Below are 20126 nucleotides of genomic sequence, written 5' to 3' on the forward strand. Positions count from 1 at the left end.
CAGATCCATTCACACCCATATCTGCTTCCAGCTGGGTCAGTACTTACAGCCAAATCCTGTACTAGTTTCTCTTCAAAGGAATACTCCTCTGTTTCTATCCAAAATCTCTGATAGCCATGGAGGAAGAGGTTAATGGAGCGGTGCCTGAGCGGAAGGGTTGAGAGTGAGGTCAAGAGGGATCCGTGGGACACCTTGTTTTAGTCTGGGTGTTAACGGTTAGTAAGCAGGACAGACTTTTGTACAATTCTTTCCTCTGATTGGTCAGGGTAGCCAGTGGTACACCAGAAGCATTTGTTTCGAAGAAACCAGAACCCTCTAACATGGCAGTTCGCGAATGTCTAGAACACCTTCTGAATGAATTAACAATGGTTAGTGGGAGACCAGGTGGTAACTGTAATCCTACCCTGGCCACAATGGGTCTTTATCACATTTGTCCTCTAAAGAGAAAGAATTCACTGGGCCAAGAAATGGTCCTGAAGGATTTGCTTAATATGGCAAGGTGGTTATCGCTTTTGGCCGATAACCTGCCCAGGTAATCACATCTAAGTTATGCTGATGGTGAGTGGTTTGGTCTCAGATCTACTGAAAGCAGCAAAGCTTGAGTCCTTTATAGGGTCTCCAAGGCTCTCCAGCTTTTACTTAGGAAGGCAAGACTTGGGTGTGCTGCACTGACAGCCTAACTTTGGTGTGCCTCATGGATTCTGGGGGGTGGCCCCCGTACCTGGGAACACTGAAGAACCAGCAAGAGCCACTCACCCTCTATAAGCCAGGACTAACACCTGGGAATGTTGCACTGAACAGCAGTTAGCTGATTACCAAATGTGAGGATACTGGGGAGGAGGGAAGGAGAGAAAAGTAAGAGGCAGGTCAACACCAGAGTCATCCAGCCCTGGCCATGTTTTCTGGCAGAACACAACCTCGCCATCTTTCCTCAAATTCTGACCAATCAGAGCTCTTTTTAAAAATTGTACAAATTTGGGTTTTTATGGTAGTGTTAAATCATGGTCAAGAAAGGAGGAGTGTGCAGAAAATGAGCAGGTCTCTCCACAGGTTACATTACCATTAAAATGGGTATAAGCCTGTCATACTGAGTTTTTTCATTAACCTTTTCCAGCCAAACCCGTTGAAAGGTGCTCAGGAAGAAATTGTTAATTTTGTGTCTGGAGAAAAGCACACAGGTTGTCTTTTAAAAACTAACATCAGAGAAACCGTTTGCACATAATGAAATAAATCCCTTTAGCCCTTTAATATGGAGGACTCCATGCAGTTTAGATCATGACAAGATGGAGAAGGGAGTGATCTTCATCATCAGTCTTAGTTTTTATTATGGTTGTTAGAAAAATCTGCCCAAGCTGCTCCATGCTTGGGAGAAATCCAGGCATGGGTTAGTGGTGGGGCTGGCCACGTTTCGTCAAAGACCTAGTAAATCCCTCGATGTACTCTTGCCCATACAAAGGCAGAACTGCTGAAGGAGCAACTGATGTATGAGAGAATGGTACGAACATATTCAGTGGATTTAGAAAACAATGCTTGTTTTGTGAGATGTCATTTTGCCTTGCTGGCCCTGGAGACGTGCTTAGGGCTAAGCCCTTCCTGAGGTCCCATTACCACACGGGGCCTGAATCTCTGCCAGGGAGGAAAGTGAATGCCTTTTGATGCTTCACCCCTTTTAGGAAAGAGACAAAAGTCCTGTCCATTTTTGCCTTCTCTACTGAGCTATTTGAATTTCTCCTTGTTGCCAGGATATTAGTGGTCTTCATAGCCATAACTATTTGTCTGATTTTATTTCTACTTTTTATTCATGAGTTCCATTTGATTTTGTGGCCCCTCATCCTCCTCCAAAGATACCAATCTGTACTGTCAGGAGACCTGAGGAGCAGCTAGCTGTGTGTCTCAGAGGTTATGGTTCTTCACTATCTTCAAAAACCCTAGGAAAGCTTAGTTGGCCAGCTGGCTCAGGACAGGATGACAGGGCACGCTGGACAAGTGATGGCCAGGAAGTATGACCTGATGAAAGCAAGTGTCCAGCACAGGAAGAGACTTTTATTGCATATTCCAAGGAAACCTTTATTTACGTGGGATTCAGAAAATACCTTTCTGAGTCAGTTTATTTTTCCTAACTGGATAAGGATGGTTCATACTGATTTGCAAGTTGAAGAAGCAGAGGTTGATACTCAATTTGCAGCTTTGCTTACTGATCCCAGGCTGGACCTTTTGGACTCTGCCATCAGTCTGAGGATGGGAGTGTTGCCACATCACCAGTGATAATGAGTCAAGTCTCAGTGGTCAATGTTTGCCCAGTCTGCATGGATACTCTGCAATGCATTGATACAGCACATTCCAGAAAAGCCTTTGCATATTTCTGACTTCAGAGTATAGATTAACCATGCAGATAAGGCAACATGTCCATGATTGACCTCTTAGCCAGTGCCCTTTCTTCATCTTGAAGGTAAATACACTGTGCTCAAGGATTCTCAAGTTATATTTCTGTACCTGCTGAGGAAACAAAGTAACTGGGGGACCATCCAAGTACCTCAGCATAGAAATATGGTTTGATCTGTTGATGGAATTTGGGGTAAAGCGTTTTGGAAAGAGTTCTTTTTCTACGGTTCCTTTACAGCCTCACAAAGTACCCCACCTCAAGAAAACTAAGAGCTTCCATATGCTCACCTGGCTGACTTTAAGGTGTAAAATGGGGAGCTAAGACAGGTACAGGACACTAGGGAATCACATCTGTTTTTAGCTCTTCTGCTTACCTGGATTTCCTTAGTAGGTTGTTATACTATATGTAGACTGTAATGGCATCATGGATGGAGGACTCCAATTTCTACCCCTTGGATCATGAGTATCAGTGCCAGAAGACAGTACAGCTGTGGGAGGATACCTTAATACCCATTGCTGGCTACCATGCCAGAAGAAAAGGACAGAATACTTGCCTGGGCAGGTTGTAGAGAGGCGCCATCCTGAAACAGGCCACTACTGCCCGTTTCCGCTGCTTTGACAACAGTTTGTGCCAGACCGCCTTCTTGGACCTCAAAGGCTGTTCCACCTGAGAAGAAAACACAGGGGTAGGTGCGCACTAGGCTAACTGTGTGGCAGAAGGTAGTCGCCTGCAACCCAGATCTCTCAATCCTGGAAGAATTCTTATTTCTCAACCACAGTCAGCAAAAGGTACACAGCACTGAATTATTGGGTTTGTGGAGATCTGACATTTTCTTCCTTCTCCCAGATATCTGCTTTTGGAGGTTTACTGCCCAAGAGCAGCTTTACAACTGGGTAGAGGATTTGAATGAGTCATTTGATCTAATGGCAAAAATTTGTAAAAAATCTTGGAAAGAATTGAGGAGTCTGCTATCATGGGGCACAAGATGACATTTGGGAGTGAGCTGGGATGTTTCTTGTTCCTAGTTTTGGGTCTTATGAGAACAATATACCTAAAAGCAGAATGTGGAAAGGAGCTTTAATATTAAAAAACCAGGGTGATTTTGCTTCCTCAGTCCTCAGGGTAGGTGTTTCTTACCTGCTCCAGGTGGAACACCGCTGCTGAAATTCTCTGTACACGCTCTATGGTCTTTTCTGCATTGAAAGGTTCTTCACTCTTTAGAACATCTTTGTAGAGGTTCAGTTGCCACTTTACTGCTGGGTCATCAGACTGAAAATTAAAGCACACACCAGGTCAGCAATCTTGTATTGAAAAAGCCTTTACTCCTCACATGGTGCCAGAGGAATTGAGACTCTTGTATTATTGTTTCTTTCTCGTTTTCTCTATTATCTTCACTGACACATTGTACATCAGTATAGGAACCTCTCATTCTAGTCTGTATCTCTTAACTCATGCCATATTTCCAAACCTTTCTCTCTTTACTAACTTCTAATTTCCTGAAAGCAATCTTCCAATTCATAAATTCTCTTTTCAGCTGTGCCTAGCCTGTTTTTTTAACCTATAAATTGGATTTCTAATTTTGGTGAGTACTTTCAATTTTTGTAATCACTATGTGGCTTTTTCAATCCCATATCCATTCTCCTTTAAAAAAAAAAAAATGTTCAGGCACCCCTGGCTGGCTCAGTTGGTGGAACATGCAACTCTCTATCTTGGGGTTGTGAGTTTGAGCCCCACGCTGGGTATAAAGATTATTTAAAAAAATAAAATCTTAAAAAATATGTCCAAGTCTTGCTTTATGGATATTACTGCTATATGTAGCTCTTTAAGTATTTCAACCTCACTTATGTTTAAATTGCTTCCTGCAGTTCCTTAGGCTCACGTTCTTCCCTTTGTTGCATTTTCTGCCTAATGGTGGTGGATTTTCTTTCACGCCTTTTTTTCCCCTTAAGCAGGACTTTGGCCTCAGGAAGAGTTTTATTTATTGGCATGTGAGACCATATTCTAAGAGGTGGAGAGTCTTCAAGTGGTTTTATGGTTGTCTTTGCAGGAGATTTATAGGTTTAACTGGTTTAAGGCTAATTTTATGTAAGTAAGTTTCTGGCTCTGCATCCGTGCACAGCATGGGTAATTAGGTCCTACACTCTTCTTCCTTTAAGGTTATTAAAAACCCCAGCCTCTGACATACATATCTGGCTCAGAAAGCTCTGTGAGTTTTCCCAGCTGCATCAACTTCTTTTCATTCCTGTGATTTAAAGTGTCTTCTTTATTCTGGCACTGGGATTTCTTTTGACTGCCTTTTTTTTTTTTTTTTTTTTTGGTGGTTTTTTTTTCCCCTTTTTTTTTTTTTTTTTTTTTTTTTGGTGGTATATTTTCCCCATTATCCCCATATGTCTGGGATGGAAAGAAGTGGCTGTTTGTGTCAGCTTAATCTTCTATCTTAAGGCATAACGTATCTGAGAAAAGAGTCGTTCAGATTCACAGGCCTGGAAAAAAAAAATCTCAAAATAGCCTTTAAAATCAAAGTTTTTTTGTTTGTTTGTTTTGGTTTATACCAACTCTAACAGAGTTACTTTGTTTCCAAATCTCTAGATCAGGATGTGCTGAAGTCCCCCGCCCCCAACACCGTGTCCATTTCACTGTTTAACAAGGCTCGCAGTCAGTAAATTTGAGACCTAATCTAACCCCCTCCTCTGGCTGGGTGTTCACACTGGTAGGTGGAAAGGCACGCTTCATTAAATGCTACTTTGCATCCTCTTTGTAACAGCAAAGGAAAGAACAAAAATTAAGGGCAAAAACTCTTCCCCACACACCCAAACAAAAGTGAAAATTGAAGGCAGAAAGCTAGTCCTACCAATTAAACACCAGTGCTCAGAGACTGTTTTTAGAACACACTAAAGAGAGCATTAGTGAATTAAATGGAGGGATGGCACCCCACAGCCACAGGGAAGCCTGCATGCATTCTCTCTTCCCAATACATCACCTTCTCCTGCAGGTGCAAGTTATTCCGCAGATGTTCCTTCACCTCTTCATCTGTGTCCCTCTGTGGAAAGAGATGTTAAATTTTATTCCTCAAAGTCACTAGGGAGATGTAAAGTAGGGTGCAGGGAGGGACGGACAGCAAGTGGAACGGTTCTGCTGGGATCTTTATTACAAGAACAAAAGAAGAAAAATGACAGACTTGTCTAAAGAGCTCTCCAACCAGCTTTACAGATGGGGCTGTTTTGTCGGTGGGCACCTAGGTTTCTACTCATCGGCCCCCGCTACCCCTGATCCCGGGGAAGGATGAACCCTTCAGACCCCGAGCAACCACCCCCACCCCCTGTATTACTGCTCAGCCAGAGGGGATGCATGACTTACATAGCTGTATCGAGATTTGGCCAGGGAGATGAGCTCCTGATCGCCTGGTGTGCACATATTCAAACCAATGGGCAGCATTTTCTTGAGTGCGGCCACGATGAGAGAGGTCTGGATGGAATAGAAGTCTCCCCTCCGCTTTGTCTTCTTCCGTTCCTGGTCCTGTCCTCCAGACTAGGAAACGAGGTTGGAATAAACAGAGGGGCTCAGTGATTCTGAAAGGAATGGCCTCACCTTAGAGGCAGCCTGCCTCCTTGTGGCCCTGTCCGTACAGGTGGGCCTTCCTACACTTCAGAGAGCAATGAAAGGAGTGTGCTGAAGCCATCCCGGGGGGCCGTTGAAGAGTCCTGCCTGGCTCCTGAGTCCTGTCCTTGTGTGCATGCTCACAGAACCGCGTGGGCAGACACACACCGCGGACGCCTACACTCTTGCCTCACTTGTCCCCTGGCCGAATGAACAGATAAACCGGCGTTTTTCAAAAGGAATGATTCGATAACTGATAATATGGCCCCAGAAAAGAACGGAAAAGCCTGATGCTGGGGTGTCAGGAAATACGTGGGAGAGCGTCTCCCATACAACTGCTCTGCGGTCAGGGCTGAAGCTAGTGTTTTGGAGCACCGCATCCCACTCAACCTCCATCTCGAGGCAGTGAAAATTTTCACAGGGAAGGGCAAGTGCCAGAGTAGGGCTGCTTTGGGATGTGGCTGGGGAGAGTTGGGAGGAACCCTGAGGAAAGCAGAACTCCCCAAGTCTGTGAGAGTTCACCCTTCTTCGGTTTATACCACCTCACCCCTCACAGGGAGAGACTACCCAACCAGGTCCACCCCGTGGAGCAGAAGGTTTCTGAGAGAGTTCGAGGTACGGGGCTGAGTCACCCGTCTGCGAGCCCTCAGTGTCGGTCCCCCCACCCCCTCACCACAGCCGGCCATGTGGGTAGGCTCCAGGAGACAGTCCTGCTGTGAACGGGTTTTTGTGAGGTCGGACTCTGAAAGAGCACCCTGCCCACTAGGTACCTCACTTGCAGGGCTGTGCCTCCATTGGGGACACTTGCTGGAAGTGTTGGCGTGCTGGATAGCCAGCAGCAGAGGATGAAGTCGGGGGGGCTGTGATGGAAAGAGAAATGGCGCTCACTGAGGCTTTCCTCTATGAGGTGTCCCCGGAATGTCTGCGGGAGGAGCGGGCAGTGCTGCTGCTTCAGCCAATACAGAGACCCAAGGCTCTGGGAGCAGCGGGGAGGCCAGATGCCTCTCCTGGAACCCACACGTAAGACCCGGGACCCTGAGCTAGAGCAGCATTCGTCTTAGGAGGCACTGATTTCCGAGAGAAGAGGAGAGTAAGAATTAACTTTGGGACTGATGGCTTGGGACTGATGGCTTTAAGTTAAAGTGTGAAACAGGTTCATGATTATTAATGATAATCTTAAAATGGATTGCGATTTCTTTCACCCAGCTTGCGGTGACTTCAGGAGGTTACATCACAGCAACCACAGCGAAGCTCCTGGCCAGCAAAACCCAGGCTGGCCAGACAATTCTCCTGGTTGCGGGGCCTCTTGTGCCCTGTGCTCTAAAACAGCAGGTCAGGCCGGGGACAGCAGGGAGAAGGGGTGGGGAGAAGTATGGCAGGTGGAGGCAGTGGGGGTGGGGAGTGGTAAGAAATGAAGCTAACAGAAGGCAGCTTCTTGTGTTCTAGAACACAGCAGAAAGTGAAAGCTGGTTCCCACAAATGCCGCGAAGAGTTCTCTCATTTACTGAGTGCAAGCTGGGTTCTTTACATGTTCTACCATCAGGCATAGAGTTCTAAAGGTTGGGCCTAAGGCGAAACTCATTTGCAGTCTCCATTACCCTTGAAAATCATCCATAAAGGATAGAACCTGCTTTTGTGGATATAAATTATGAGGTGTCTTCTCTATATAAATGTAAAAGGTGAATAGTAACATGCCCTACACAATCAAGTAAATATGTAAAATGTAACTATGTAGATTTGATACACAATTCAAATAATTTCTCACTCATTCTATTCTGTTGGGCCAATCTCAAGTTGTTCTTATTACGAATGCTGCATGTGTACTGTGACTCCAACGTGCCTCCTACTAAAACAAAACATTTCTAATCCTCCCAATAATGATGATCCACAAATAAGGCAGTTGCATAAGTGAGAACATGATGCTCAGGGAAGGTAAATGATTTTTCCAAGGTCATGCAGCATGTAAGCATCTGAGTCAAAACCCAGACCCAAGCCTACCTGGGCATGGCTTCATTTCCCTTTTCTAAGAGCTGCAAATGACCTGTTTCCGGCCCATCTCCCTTTCTCTGCCACAGAGCTTAGGGCAGGGAGCTTGTGACAGTGGAAGCAGACACACATCAATGAATAGAGAGATAGATTTCCAAGTTATAATCTGTAAGGGTCACTGGAAAACTGTCCTAGGGTTTTTTCCCACCATATGCACATTTTGTGTAAAAACACGTGGTTATCTGATTTCCAATCTTGAAGGTTAGTCCTTGAAAAACTTTGAATTGCAGGAGCCTTGCACAAGAGGCGGAGATGTATGGTGTGAAAGGACTGGGCCCGCTGATGGCACATGGGATTCAGACCCTGCATGGCACAGCAGAGGAGTGAGCCTTGTGGGCTCTCACACCCTGTCGGCGTCCCTATCTCTGTCAGTGTGCTGGCTGCAGAGTGGGCAGCTGGGGAAGGGAACAGAGATAGCAAGGAGACCTCAGTTAGGGTGAGGCTTGGCTGGCTTCCCTGGCTTCCCCATTCCAAGGGTGGGTAGGCCTACATTCACTCTTTGACGGGCGGTGTCTTCCCTGGAGCAGGCCTGGGGGACCTCTAGGTGGGAAAATCCATTCTGTACCACCCCCATGGTGATCACAGTGCAGAGGATGGCCAGAGCCTGGCACCTCTAATACTAGGACAGAAAAGACACGTCATGCATTTGACCTGTACCTTTACTTGCATGGCCTGTGTGGGAAGACAAAAGAAAAGAAACAAGGAGAAGAGTCAGTCAGTAAAAGCAGGGGTCCAAGGTGTAAGGTAGCACATGTTAGTCATAGCTTCTTAGCCCCCATTTCTCAGCCAATACAACATAAACTCAACACTTCTAGAAGCCGGTTGAGCACGGCATGAAGAGTGAGTGGGAGGTAGGATGGAAGTTAATTTGGTCAAAAGGACTTACACCTAAGCCAAGCAATATACCCCACAAGGCAAGGTCATCTCTAAGACTAGCTTTCCTGATACACGAGCCCTTTAGATCTAAAGCCTTTCCCCTCCCACCTCCAATTTTTCACCTGGGTGGGCTGTAAATATTCTGTCATGTAACCAAAGACCCCTATTTGCTTTCTTCTTTCCACCTACCACATTATCACTGCCAGCAGATCTGTGGTTGTGAGAAGAGAAAGAAGAATTGAGCAAAGGGGCAATGAGTGTGCTTCCACAAAAAAGAGGTTTGCTAAACAGAAGTGCTTTAGGAATATCCAGGGTAATTCAGGATTGCCCCGACAGCCCAAAGGATGGAGCATCTCCCTTCCTGTGCTGTGACCTTCAAATATATCTTTAGTCACAGCCTCTTTCATGCTAGAGGTTCCATTTTGTTCTTTTCTTTACCACTAAGATTGGTTAACTCAATGCATTTCCCTAATGCTGATAATGCTGGAAGTGCTTTTTTTTTCCCCCTGAAATTTTTTTACTTTCCAAAGAGAAATTTACGAATTCCTAGATCTTCAAAATCCTTCCATTTCCCTACACATTATCACCAGTTGTTTATGATCAAACAGAGGATTTTATGTGTGAATGTAAGGACAAAACATGGACTCTTCAGGGAAAGGAAATTTGAGGAGGACACATGGTTGGGTGGTGTGTTGCACTGAGACAGCACAGGGAGAGGCTTCTGAAAACAGGCAAGCTTGCATCATGTGAAGTTCTTACCCCACTAATAGGGTAAGTGAAGTAAAGACAAGTCAACCCAACATTAGATATTAGGGGAAAGCTGAATTTCCAGAAGCCAGTCTGAGAATGAGAAAGTAACAGAGAAAAAGGAAGCAAAGGAGGGAAGGATGGGGGAGGGAAGGATAGAGAGCAGTAAGGGGGGCGGGGAGGGGCCTGAGAGGGAGACAGAGATGTGGAGAGAGATGGAGAAGGGGAAAGGTAGGGAGGAGAGGGGAGGAAAGGAGGGGAGCTGCACAAGTGCAAAAGGATCACAAAGTGAAGATGATGAGTGGTGGAGGGGATGAGACAGAGGAGAGTGAGCACCAGGGGAGATGGGTGTAAGAAGCAAACTCCCACATGTAAGTATGAATACCCCGGAAAATCTCAAAGATAGCCTCTAAACTCTTCCCTATCCTTTTTCAATACATTGAAATCACACTTGGGAGAGAGAGGCTTTCAACGAGGCACTCTAATACTTCCTGCCTTATAATTCTGTTTTCAACTCACAATCTTGGTCAAAAGACTGGCATTTCTTGGGCTAAACATGTTCTAACTTACCATTCCCCTCCGAGGAAGCTGCTGACATTTTTCCAGAAAACAAAACAAGTTTCAAAATAAAACAAAACAAACACTTGCTCAGCTTGGTTACATTTAGCTTAACATATATTTGCAAACCGGTGTTCTATAAAGAAAATATACAATGAGCTCTCCAAAAAACCCTGCTTTCATTGCCTGGAAAATAATGCATCTTTGCACTGATCTTCAGTTAATCAAGTATAAATACTGCGGCCCACTGTATATTTTGTTTCTGCCTCCTTTCCACCTGCAATGGCATGTGCAGCGTGTGTAAGCATGCAGCATTCCAGAACACAGGTCTTTGCAACAGCTGCCACATGCACAGAGGCAACTTCATTTATACAACACCAGAATTCAGTTCAGAGCGGAGATAAAAGCAAGCACAGCTGACCATTCAGATTAGGGAGTAAAGAAAGCATCTAATTTCAGGGAGGAAAAGGCGATGGGGATTCAACTAAGAGTAAGAATACCTCCTCTCCATTCTCTCATAGGTAGTTCTGTCTCCAAAGAATACCAGAAATGGCTATGAGTTGCGGTTTACTGGAAGCAGGGTAAAGGGGCCTCCATCTGAAAGAATGTTCTGCATTTATCTCTACCTTAGCGATGCAGTTTTGAAACTGACTTTTAAACATATCATCCCACTAGAACTGGGAGGGGTCAGGTAGTAAGCTCAAGCGCATTCTATAGATTGGTAAATTGGGGTCTGGCGGAGTTAATGCAACGCCATACCTTTAGTCAATGGCTGGGCCAAGGGTGGGACTTAGCTTCCTTTCCATCTCTAGTCCTATTTATTATCACATTTTGTGTCTCAACTGAGGCGACAGGATCAAAAGGAGTGTCTGTTACCCTGAGGGGGTAACATGCTAAATGGTAATGTTATTCAACCATGGTAGATGTTATTTAACATCTGGGGCCCGTCCTCCCATTTACTATACTGTAATGACCCTTTTCCATGTAGCTCAGGAAAAACTGGCATACAAAGTCAATGGGAAGGAAATGAAAGTGTTTGCCCATATAGACGTACCTTACCAACAGGGAAGATGCCCACATTCTGAATATGACCTTCCTCTGACAAGGCAAACATACCCTTTTCCTCATTCAGCAATGTGCATGAACAGAATTTCCAGTTAGTTTGTTAGTAGGTTAGTTTTGAAATATCATCCTCTGTCACCTTATCTCTTTCCAAGTGTAAACCTAAGGACCCTAAGTAACCATTCATCACTGGTGCATTGAGACATAGAGATGTCTTTGCCATTTCTGCTCATCTGGGATCCAAATCCTTATCATAGTAATTTCCACTGCTTTGCTGCCATCCGCTGACAGTAACAATGGATGCGGCAGCTCTACTGCAAGGTGAAGGTAGCGTAAAATCTGTCTGGGATTGACTGACTTTCTGTAGGTGGATGGAGTGAGAGGAGAGCCAATGATGACTGCAAGAAGACCCTTCAGAGGGAATTTGCTAAATGTCCAAGGATCAGGAATCTAAAAGATTCTATCTTCATGTATCTCACATGGGGAGCAGATGTGTTTGCCAGAAGTTGAATGCAAAATGAATTTTGGAAAATCAAATAAAAATTATCCAAAGCACAAAAGGGTCCACCTTAAGGTAAATTGCTTTGCAGCAAAGACTCCTTTGAATATGAATATATACTTCTGATCTCTCTTTGTATGTGCACAATTTTATATGGCAAACCTTATTAGGCAGTGTATAGCAGATTCTAAACTCTAAGAGTCAGTTTTGGGATGATGGAAGAAGTGTTAATGTCAACACAGCTAAAGGAAGAGCTGGAAAGTTCAGAGTGATGGCAGCTGACCAGAGCTAGGCACACGTGGTGAAGTTTTGGGTGCTGAAGTTTGCATTTTTGGTTGTTATACCAGCCCCTTGTCTGCGGCTTCCTATACACAGGTCTTCATCCCAAATGGTTATTTGGAAAGATGCTCCAAAGGCTTTGTTGTCATTGACTGTCATCTTTCCAAAACTGCTTTTTACTTCTGAGGGGTCCCCATGCACACTCCACCTTCATGTTCCTCAAAGGCAGCACTGTACCAGCAACGAGAGAGACGCACATCTCAGGTGTTACATGTCACTTATACTTGACATATACAGCCTACCCTCATTGAGGCACGCTTCTCAAGCGAACAGAGTTGAGAGTAAGCCATAACAGCTGGTAACAAAACATCACATTTAAGTAAGTCTTGTATGTACGTATGTGCACCTGAGAGAGTGTGTCTGAGAATTCTTTACAATCCAAACAGCAAAGCCTCCCTGTGCAGAGCCGACTGAAGAGGAGCTGGCAGGGGTGGGGGGGGGCAGGCCCCCTCCTGTATTCCTGCTACACTCCTCCCTGTAAGCTACTCTCTTTCTCAGACAGATATCTCATATGTTCTCTTTTAAACATTCCTGCAGGGAATGGACAGATGTTTGGGTCTCTGAAAGCAACCCACATGGAAAATAAACAGAAGGCATTAAGAGGTCAGCACAACTGAAATAAAACAGCTATTGGATGTTCCAGATAGGAGGAAAAACAAGCTTACTGTAAGAACATGTGCTAACAAAGTCGTCAAACAAGGTAGTTTCCTCATAGCTAATCGAAAGGTGGCTCTAGGCGTGTGTAGCTTGGCAGCTCACTACGCCAGAAGAAGTTCTATTTAAAAACAATGAACAGCTGCTTTGGTTTGGGAGACCTCTCGAATGCCTTAGACAAGTCTTGAAACTTTAACTTTTTGACATACAAACAGCTATTTATTCAGAAAATGTGATGACCATGCTTATTTGAGAGCAGTTTCTTCTGGCTCATTCTCAAAGAAACAACAGTAGAGACTGCTGGTTCTCGTGGTTTGACCTAAATGCAGGACGGAGCTAATCCCTTCACACATCCAAGATACATAACTTAGGTCAAGATCAAAGAGTCTTTGGAATTGATTTCAATGGACTTACTTTTGACATCTTGCTTTTGCTGTCTCCGGTTAAAAATGCCAAATTATTAATTTCATTCTGAATCACAAAATTCTGCTCTTCCCTCTTGAAGTTCTAAGTTGGGGGGGGAGATAAAAAAGCCAACATTATAAGAACGTTTTTGGAGGTCTGTACCTTTCACAGCCATCTCTAAGTTTGGGGCCCACAGGTTCCTTACGTGAGATTTACACCACAGGATGAAGACCTCTGCCACCATGCGGAAGAGCTGGTCAGAGTCAGCATTGGGACTTTTAAGCCAGTTAGATCTGAGGTGAAAAGCAAATGAATATGCATATGAAATTCAGTAATGAGGAAAACAGTTACACTAAAAATTATACCAATATTGGCTACACACACTTATCCAGATAAAACTACATTCCCATAGGAAGGCAGTCTTTGGGGAGACTAAATATCAGTGCACACCTTACATGTGTGTAGGCATGTGTCTGTACATATTTTTGAAGGACTTACAATAATTGTTCCCATTTTACCAAAGGATTCAAGAATCATCCTTGCAGACGGATGTCGAAAAACATTTCAAATTTGTCAAAGGTTTTTTTTTTTCTTCTTTTTTAGACAGATGAGGTGATTAAGGTTACACTCTGTTTTGGGATAGGCCTCCTTTGGTCCAGGAGGCTTGCAAGACTAGAAGAGTCTCGGTCAGTGTGACTTCTGATCTTGTCGCAGGCGCCGTCATTGTCAAGCCTCTGAAATACGGAGCGCCCTAAAAACACTTCAGGCCACACACCTTTTCCTCTCAAAGCCAATTCTGTGAATGAAATTTGGAAGACAATATGTTTCTCACTGTTGTTTTTAGTGTTTTAATGGTTTAGAAATTCCCTATAAATAGCATTACTCATTTCTTTTTTCTTTTTCTTTTTTTTTTAATTAAACACCAGACCAGGTTAAGAATTCAACAACAGCAGCAAGAAGGCTAAATTGCGGTAGAATTCAGTCATCTCCTGAAAGTTGTCTTGCTTCTAAGTATCTTACATATTGGAATCAAATTATATTTTGGAAGGGCTGGGTGAGTTGCCATTTTCAAATATCTGTGTAGAGTAACACAGCAGAGGTTAAATCATCTACCATCATTCTCAGGTTAAAGAAAACTCTGGTTCTCATGAATGCTCCGAAAAACCTACTGTCCCTTGGTTCATGCAGGGTAACAGCTATCAAAAGCCAGGTCCCTAAGCCTTGGGACACCACACTGAACTTCCCTGAGCGGCCTATACCTTCTGCCCATTCATGGAGAGCACCAGATTGAGGAGGAAAGGGGAACACTCATGAGGCCAAGACCATCTTTGGACCCTTCGCTCATCTCCTCACTTTCTTATTGCCCCGAGTTCCAGCCTTACAGACATTCTTATCTAATATTTCTTGAGTTCTACCTCAACTAGCCTCCCCTTTGCATGGCAGACACAATGGGCTGTGTACCCCATACTCATTCTCCTGTTCTTCCTTAGGAACAAAAGCCCATTTTATTCAGGGTGGCATTATGCCTCCTGAGGAGCACATTACCCAGCCTTGGGATAGCTATGTAACTAAGTTCTGATCAATGAGATGGAAACCGACGTTGTTGGATGGACCTTCTGGAAAAGCTCTCTAAAAAGGGATCAGATAGCTGAAGATGCCCTTTATCTTCCCCCTGTTGCTTTCATGCTTCCTGCCTGGAATGAAAATACGATGGCTCAAACTCTAATTGCACTATACACTGCACCATAAAGTAACTTCAAAGATGGCAGCCAGTGTTTAGGATGGGAAGACAGAGGAATGAGTCTCTCTAATGAAGGACAACTGTACTGGCCCTGGAATGGGTATCTTTGGACTTCTTTGTGAGGTTTAACTTCCAAATTCTCTCAGCCACTATAATCAGGTATCCGTTATTAGAAGCCAGATGCAATCCAAACTTGAGGCTTGAGATTGGTAATGCTTTTTGACTTCGTTCATATTGATTTTTCAGGATCAAGTGTCAAGTTTTGTCAGAAGAGCCAGATGTTCATTCCTTAGTGTTTTGGTTTCAATGAGCTTTGTAAGTAAGCAGGAAGAGATGAGGGGTCCCATCCTCTCCAGCCAAGGCAAAGTACAGCCACAAGGTGCATGAGCAGCAGGAGCCCTGAAAACAACAGGTGAGGTCAATGTTCCCTCACAGAAGACCGATGAGGATTCTGATCCCTTTGCCTTCCATAGGAAGGCAGTTTCCAATGAATGAATTTTTTTTTTCATACCTTCTTCTTCTAGGAGGTATATTTTCATCCTTTATTTCTAGTGAGGTTCTTTCTTCAGGTTCAGAGTGTTATGTGAATGAAGAATATCTCATTATAGGTTTCCCCAAGCACACAAACTCTGCACCTCTCTGGTGTTTGCAGGTGAAAAGAAGATCCTGACCTCACCTCTTTTATTTGCCCATATCTTTTCCTGTCTGTCCCCATGATACAACCAGGCTCATCTCCTGCCTGTTCCCGGTCTCCCAGAATCCAGATCTCTCTCCATATCCAGCCACTTGATCCTTTTGGAGGTACTACACGGATATCTGGGTCTCTTTTGTCATCTGCCCTGCATGCTTCAAAAGGCAGTTGGAAAATGCAAGGCGGAGAAGAAGGTTGGGTTTAGAGGCAGCGATCTGCAGAGGGTGATGCTTGAAGCAACACAAGTGAATGAAACCACTGAGCATATTAACAGAAAACAAGAAACGCAAGAATAAAACCTTGGATGATCACAAGAGTAAAGAGAGTTAGATTTCATTTTCAAAATGGCAAGTTAGCAGGTTTTCAAAGAAAGGAAAGCCAGTGATGAGGCTTTGAAAGAAAGGAAAGCTGTATTCCTATGACATTCATGGTCAGGTTGTCTGAGTTAGAGCTAAGAGTTTATCTCAACCTTGTTCCTAAGTCTCCTGCCGAGGACACAGCTGAAAGTGGTCACTGCAGAGGATTCACTCCGATTCCCTTCAGCAGCCTGAGAGATGGGTTTTCACCCCAAATCACACTGTTTAGTCATTCATTTCTGTGTTCTGAGTGTTCCTGACTGCCAGAAAGGAAGCTGAGAAGCTGTTGCCTCATGCAGAGACATCTGTTTAACCTGCGCTCACACAGCTCCTGCACGAGGAGATAGTGGATTTGCCCAGTTCTGAACACACTATACCCAGAGTTCTTCTCATTCGGGGTCAGCTTCGGGCTGATCACTGACCAATAGGAGCTTCTGTTCAGAACAGTGTTCCCGAGGGCGAAGAAACTTGAAACGGTGCCATGACTGGGCTGAAGGACGTAGAAAGGTTTACCAGCATGAGGAAGAACAGGGGGGAGGACAGGACAAGATGGCTCTCTTCCATATTTAAAGAGCTGCCACAGGAGAGACTGGAACAGCTTTGTGAGGCTCTGAAGAGCAAAGTCAGAGGTGATGGGCAGGAGTCACAGAGCTGACTCCTGACAGAACCGTTTGAACTGTCTGAAACTAGAGCGGAGGCCACTCCTGCAAGTCTCTGTCATCTAGAAGCGCAGTAGATAATCAGAGGTAAGAAATCGCTGCCAGGAAAAAGAAAGGGGTATTTACTCATCCAGTACAGGTAAGATGAGATGACTCCTATATTTCCTGCCAACTCCACAGTCCCATACTTCTAAGCCAGTGATTCTTTTGGTGAAGAAAGTACCCCAAAATGGTAAAGGCAGACACATAAAAGGAAGTATTTCTAAGCTGCATTCGGGTGGCCATATCGTTCTCTGGTGTTCAGGGAAGAGCGGGTTGAAACGTGGGGATGAATGAATTAATGATGATCTCAAAGACTCTCTGACATTGCCATTTTTAGCAACTGTCAAACACTGTGGAAGTAGAACACACTCTATCTTGAGTCTTGATCATCAATAGTGACAAATGCTATTAAAGAGCTATTCTAGGAGCAACTTTACTCTTTCATTTTTGTTTTTACCTAAAACTCTGACAAATTCCCTCTCTAACCACGAATGTCATTATGTTATCGGAAATGACGCCAACCATGCTCCTTAAAGCAGGGTTTCTTTTGAGAGAATGAAGTCTCCCACAGACAGGTAAGAGATTATATTATCTAGTATGTGTAAGGTATTTATTTTCAAATGCTAAATAATATAAGTAATCAATTGTTTAAGACAATTGCATAGGAAACACAATTTGCCTTATAAAAGGCAAATTTCAGACCCATTTCCTGCCCATGACAGAATGGCATACTCAAAAGTTAGCAAGGCTCTCCCAAATATTCCTAAGTCCTTTCAAGATGTATTTTAAAATTGAGCCTTTTCAAATTTATGTTAGGCTTTTAAATCTTAAGAGGGTATGGTATAGTAAAAATACCTATTTGGTCCTTGCTCCCCACTGGGACCAACAATCCTATTCTTCTGCCTGTTCATAGACATTAGCCTTCCCACCCCCATGCCCTCACTTTCCTCAACACCCAGCTTCAGTTCTGTGGTCAGTCTTTATAATTACCCTCTGACACACACCATCAACTCCCTCACCCATTTTCCTTTGTCCCATACTCACTTTGCAAAAACCCCAACTTTGGTTAAATCCAACTCTCCCTATTTTGGGCCTGGACCTGGTGGCAAACTGGCTGGAGAAAAAGATAACCTGGTGATGGGTTTCACCTTCAATTCATGAACACAGATCTCAAGTGGGGCCCTTACTGATGCCCAGTCATCACACGACACTGTCCTGGTCCAGCCACTCTCCCCCTCTCCCTGGCTACCGCTTCACACCATCTCCCCATCCTCATTCTCAGCTGATGATCTTGCTTCCTACAGCACTGAGAAAATGGAAGCAATCAGAAAAGGACTCCTGGATACCCCCATATATATATATATATATATAGAGAGAGAGAGAGAGAGAGAGAGAGAAAGTGTGTGTGTGTGTGTGTGTGTGTGTGTGTGTGTGTGTGTGTGTACCAGCATCAGCACCCAAACTCCCTGCTCTCCTGCTTGTTTTTGTGGATAAACTCTCTAATGGTGACCCTTTGCCTGCTCAGAGAACATTGCTTTAGAAATGATCACTCTCATTCTTACATGATAAATTTCCCCTTCTCTAACTAGATCATTCCCAATAACAAAGAAACGAGCTAACAAGTCTCCCACATCCTCAAAACTCTTCTCCTGAGCTTACTTCTGCCTCTAGCCAGCATCTTATTTCTGTTCCCCTTTGTGGTAAAATTCCTTGCACAAACTGACTGTACTGCTGTCTCCAAGTCCTTTTCTCTCATTCTCTTCCAGCTCACTGCAAAGAGGCCCCCCTCTCATTGCTCCATCGAAACTGCTCCTGTCAAGATTACCGATAACATTTACTCATCATTCTTTCCTCCTGGCAACACTTTGTGAAGTTGGCACCCAGGACATAACATTCTGTCAGTTTCCTCCCATCTCACTGCTTGTCCCTTCTCAGCTTCAGCCACTGGTTCCTCCTCTCCTGCCTGATCCCTTGATATTGGAGAGCAAAAGCGCTTGGTCCTTGGAACTCCTGTCTCTTCCCCTCAATCCTTTCTCATACCAAGTCTCATGGTTCTCCAATATGTTACTGACTCCCAAATTCCCATGTCTACATCAGAACCCTCTCCCAAACTCTGGACTCATATATTCAACTGCCCACTCAACATTTTCATTTTTATATTGAATAGGCAACCCAGGTTTAACATGTTCAAAAGTGATTTCCAGATCTTCCCCTAAAAAATGTCTGTACCCACAATCTTCCTCAACTCAATGGCTGGAAACTCCATCTTTCCATTTGCGCAGAATCATCTTTGACTCTCCTTTCTTCTCTCATTCCCAATCTGGAAGTCCAAAAGGCTCTGCCTTCAAAACAGACCTGGAATCTGACATCTTGTGTCAACCTTCATTGCAACCACCCTGGACTCAGCCATCAAACCTTTTTTTCTTCTTTATTGTGGAAAAATACATATAAAATTTGCCATTAGTGACACTTAGTACATTCACAAGCTTGGGCAGCCACTGTCACTGTCTAGTTTCTGAAACATTTTCAGGGCTCCAAAAGAAACCCCTTTTCCATTAAGCAGTTGCTTTCCAGTAACCCCGCTTCCTCCCAGGTCCTGGGAATCACCAGCTGGCGCTGTCTCTAAGAATCCCCATTAGTTCTATGATGGGATCACCATGAACCACCCAACTGGTCTCCTCACCCCCTTATTTGCCCCCGTATCTTGCCACATACTCAAAAAGTGAATCAGATCAGGGTTCCTTTGTAACTCAGATCATGACCCCAGGGTCCTGGGACTGAGCTTGCAGTGAGGGGTGGGGGTCAGCTCCCTGCTTAGTGGGGAGTCCGCTTCTCCCTCTCCCTTTGCCCCTCCCCCTACTCGTGTTCTCTCTCTCTCTCTCTCAAATAAATAAATAAAATCTCAACAAAAAAAGTGAATCAGATCATATTACAGAGTGGCTCAAAACCTCTGACAACTTCTCATCCCATTCAGAATAAAAGCCAGAATCTTCCCAGTGGCCTCCGAGGCCCTACACTCTTAGTCCCATGTTGTTTTTCTGACATCTCCTATCACTCTCCCTACTCCTCACCCTATTCCAGCTACACTGGCCTCTGATGATCCTCTGAACACCCTAACAATTTCCTTCCACAGGGCTGACCCCACATGTCCCCTCTTCCTGGGAATATAACCCTGCATGGTTCCCTACCTCATGTCTTTCAGGTCTTTGCTCAAATACTGTTTCTCAGTTAATGTTCTATTTAAGCCTGTGACTCCACTCCACTCTGGCACTCCTAATTCTCCTTACCTTGCTTTGCATAATTTACTTACGTGAGGAAAGTATATCAGTCAAGTATTCAAGTTCTTATTTTGTTTTTTGTCTGTGTGCCCCACTTCCCTGCCATGATAAAAGCCCTTAGACTAAACATATTTGCTGTGTTCAAGCCTCCCTCCCCCAATGCCTAGAACAGTGCCTGACACACGGTAACTTC

At 44.3% G+C, this 20126-nt stretch overlaps 1 protein-coding gene across 1 annotated transcript in view; it reads right to left on the reverse strand.

Moving 5' to 3' along the window:
• LOC111159558 (ryanodine receptor 3) overlaps positions 1-20126 on the reverse strand; it is a 353621-nt gene that overhangs the window by 43192 nt on the left and 290303 nt on the right. Inside the window, exons 67-73 of the mRNA XM_022522093.1 lie at positions 13372-13459; positions 13176-13268; positions 5741-5911; positions 5364-5423; positions 3521-3652; positions 2937-3049; positions 1061-1160 (exon numbers count right to left, since the gene is read on the reverse strand). Of these exons, the coding sequence (XP_022377801.1) occupies positions 1061-1160; positions 2937-3049; positions 3521-3652; positions 5364-5423; positions 5741-5911; positions 13176-13268; positions 13372-13459 (757 nt within the window). The remainder of the gene's footprint in view (positions 1-1060; positions 1161-2936; positions 3050-3520; positions 3653-5363; positions 5424-5740; positions 5912-13175; positions 13269-13371; positions 13460-20126) is intronic.

This window comes from Enhydra lutris, unplaced genomic scaffold (genome assembly GCF_002288905.1).
Source record: "Enhydra lutris kenyoni isolate GAN:26980312 unplaced genomic scaffold, ASM228890v2 scaffoldscaffold4, whole genome shotgun sequence".
Taxonomy (NCBI): domain Eukaryota; kingdom Metazoa; phylum Chordata; class Mammalia; order Carnivora; family Mustelidae; genus Enhydra; species Enhydra lutris.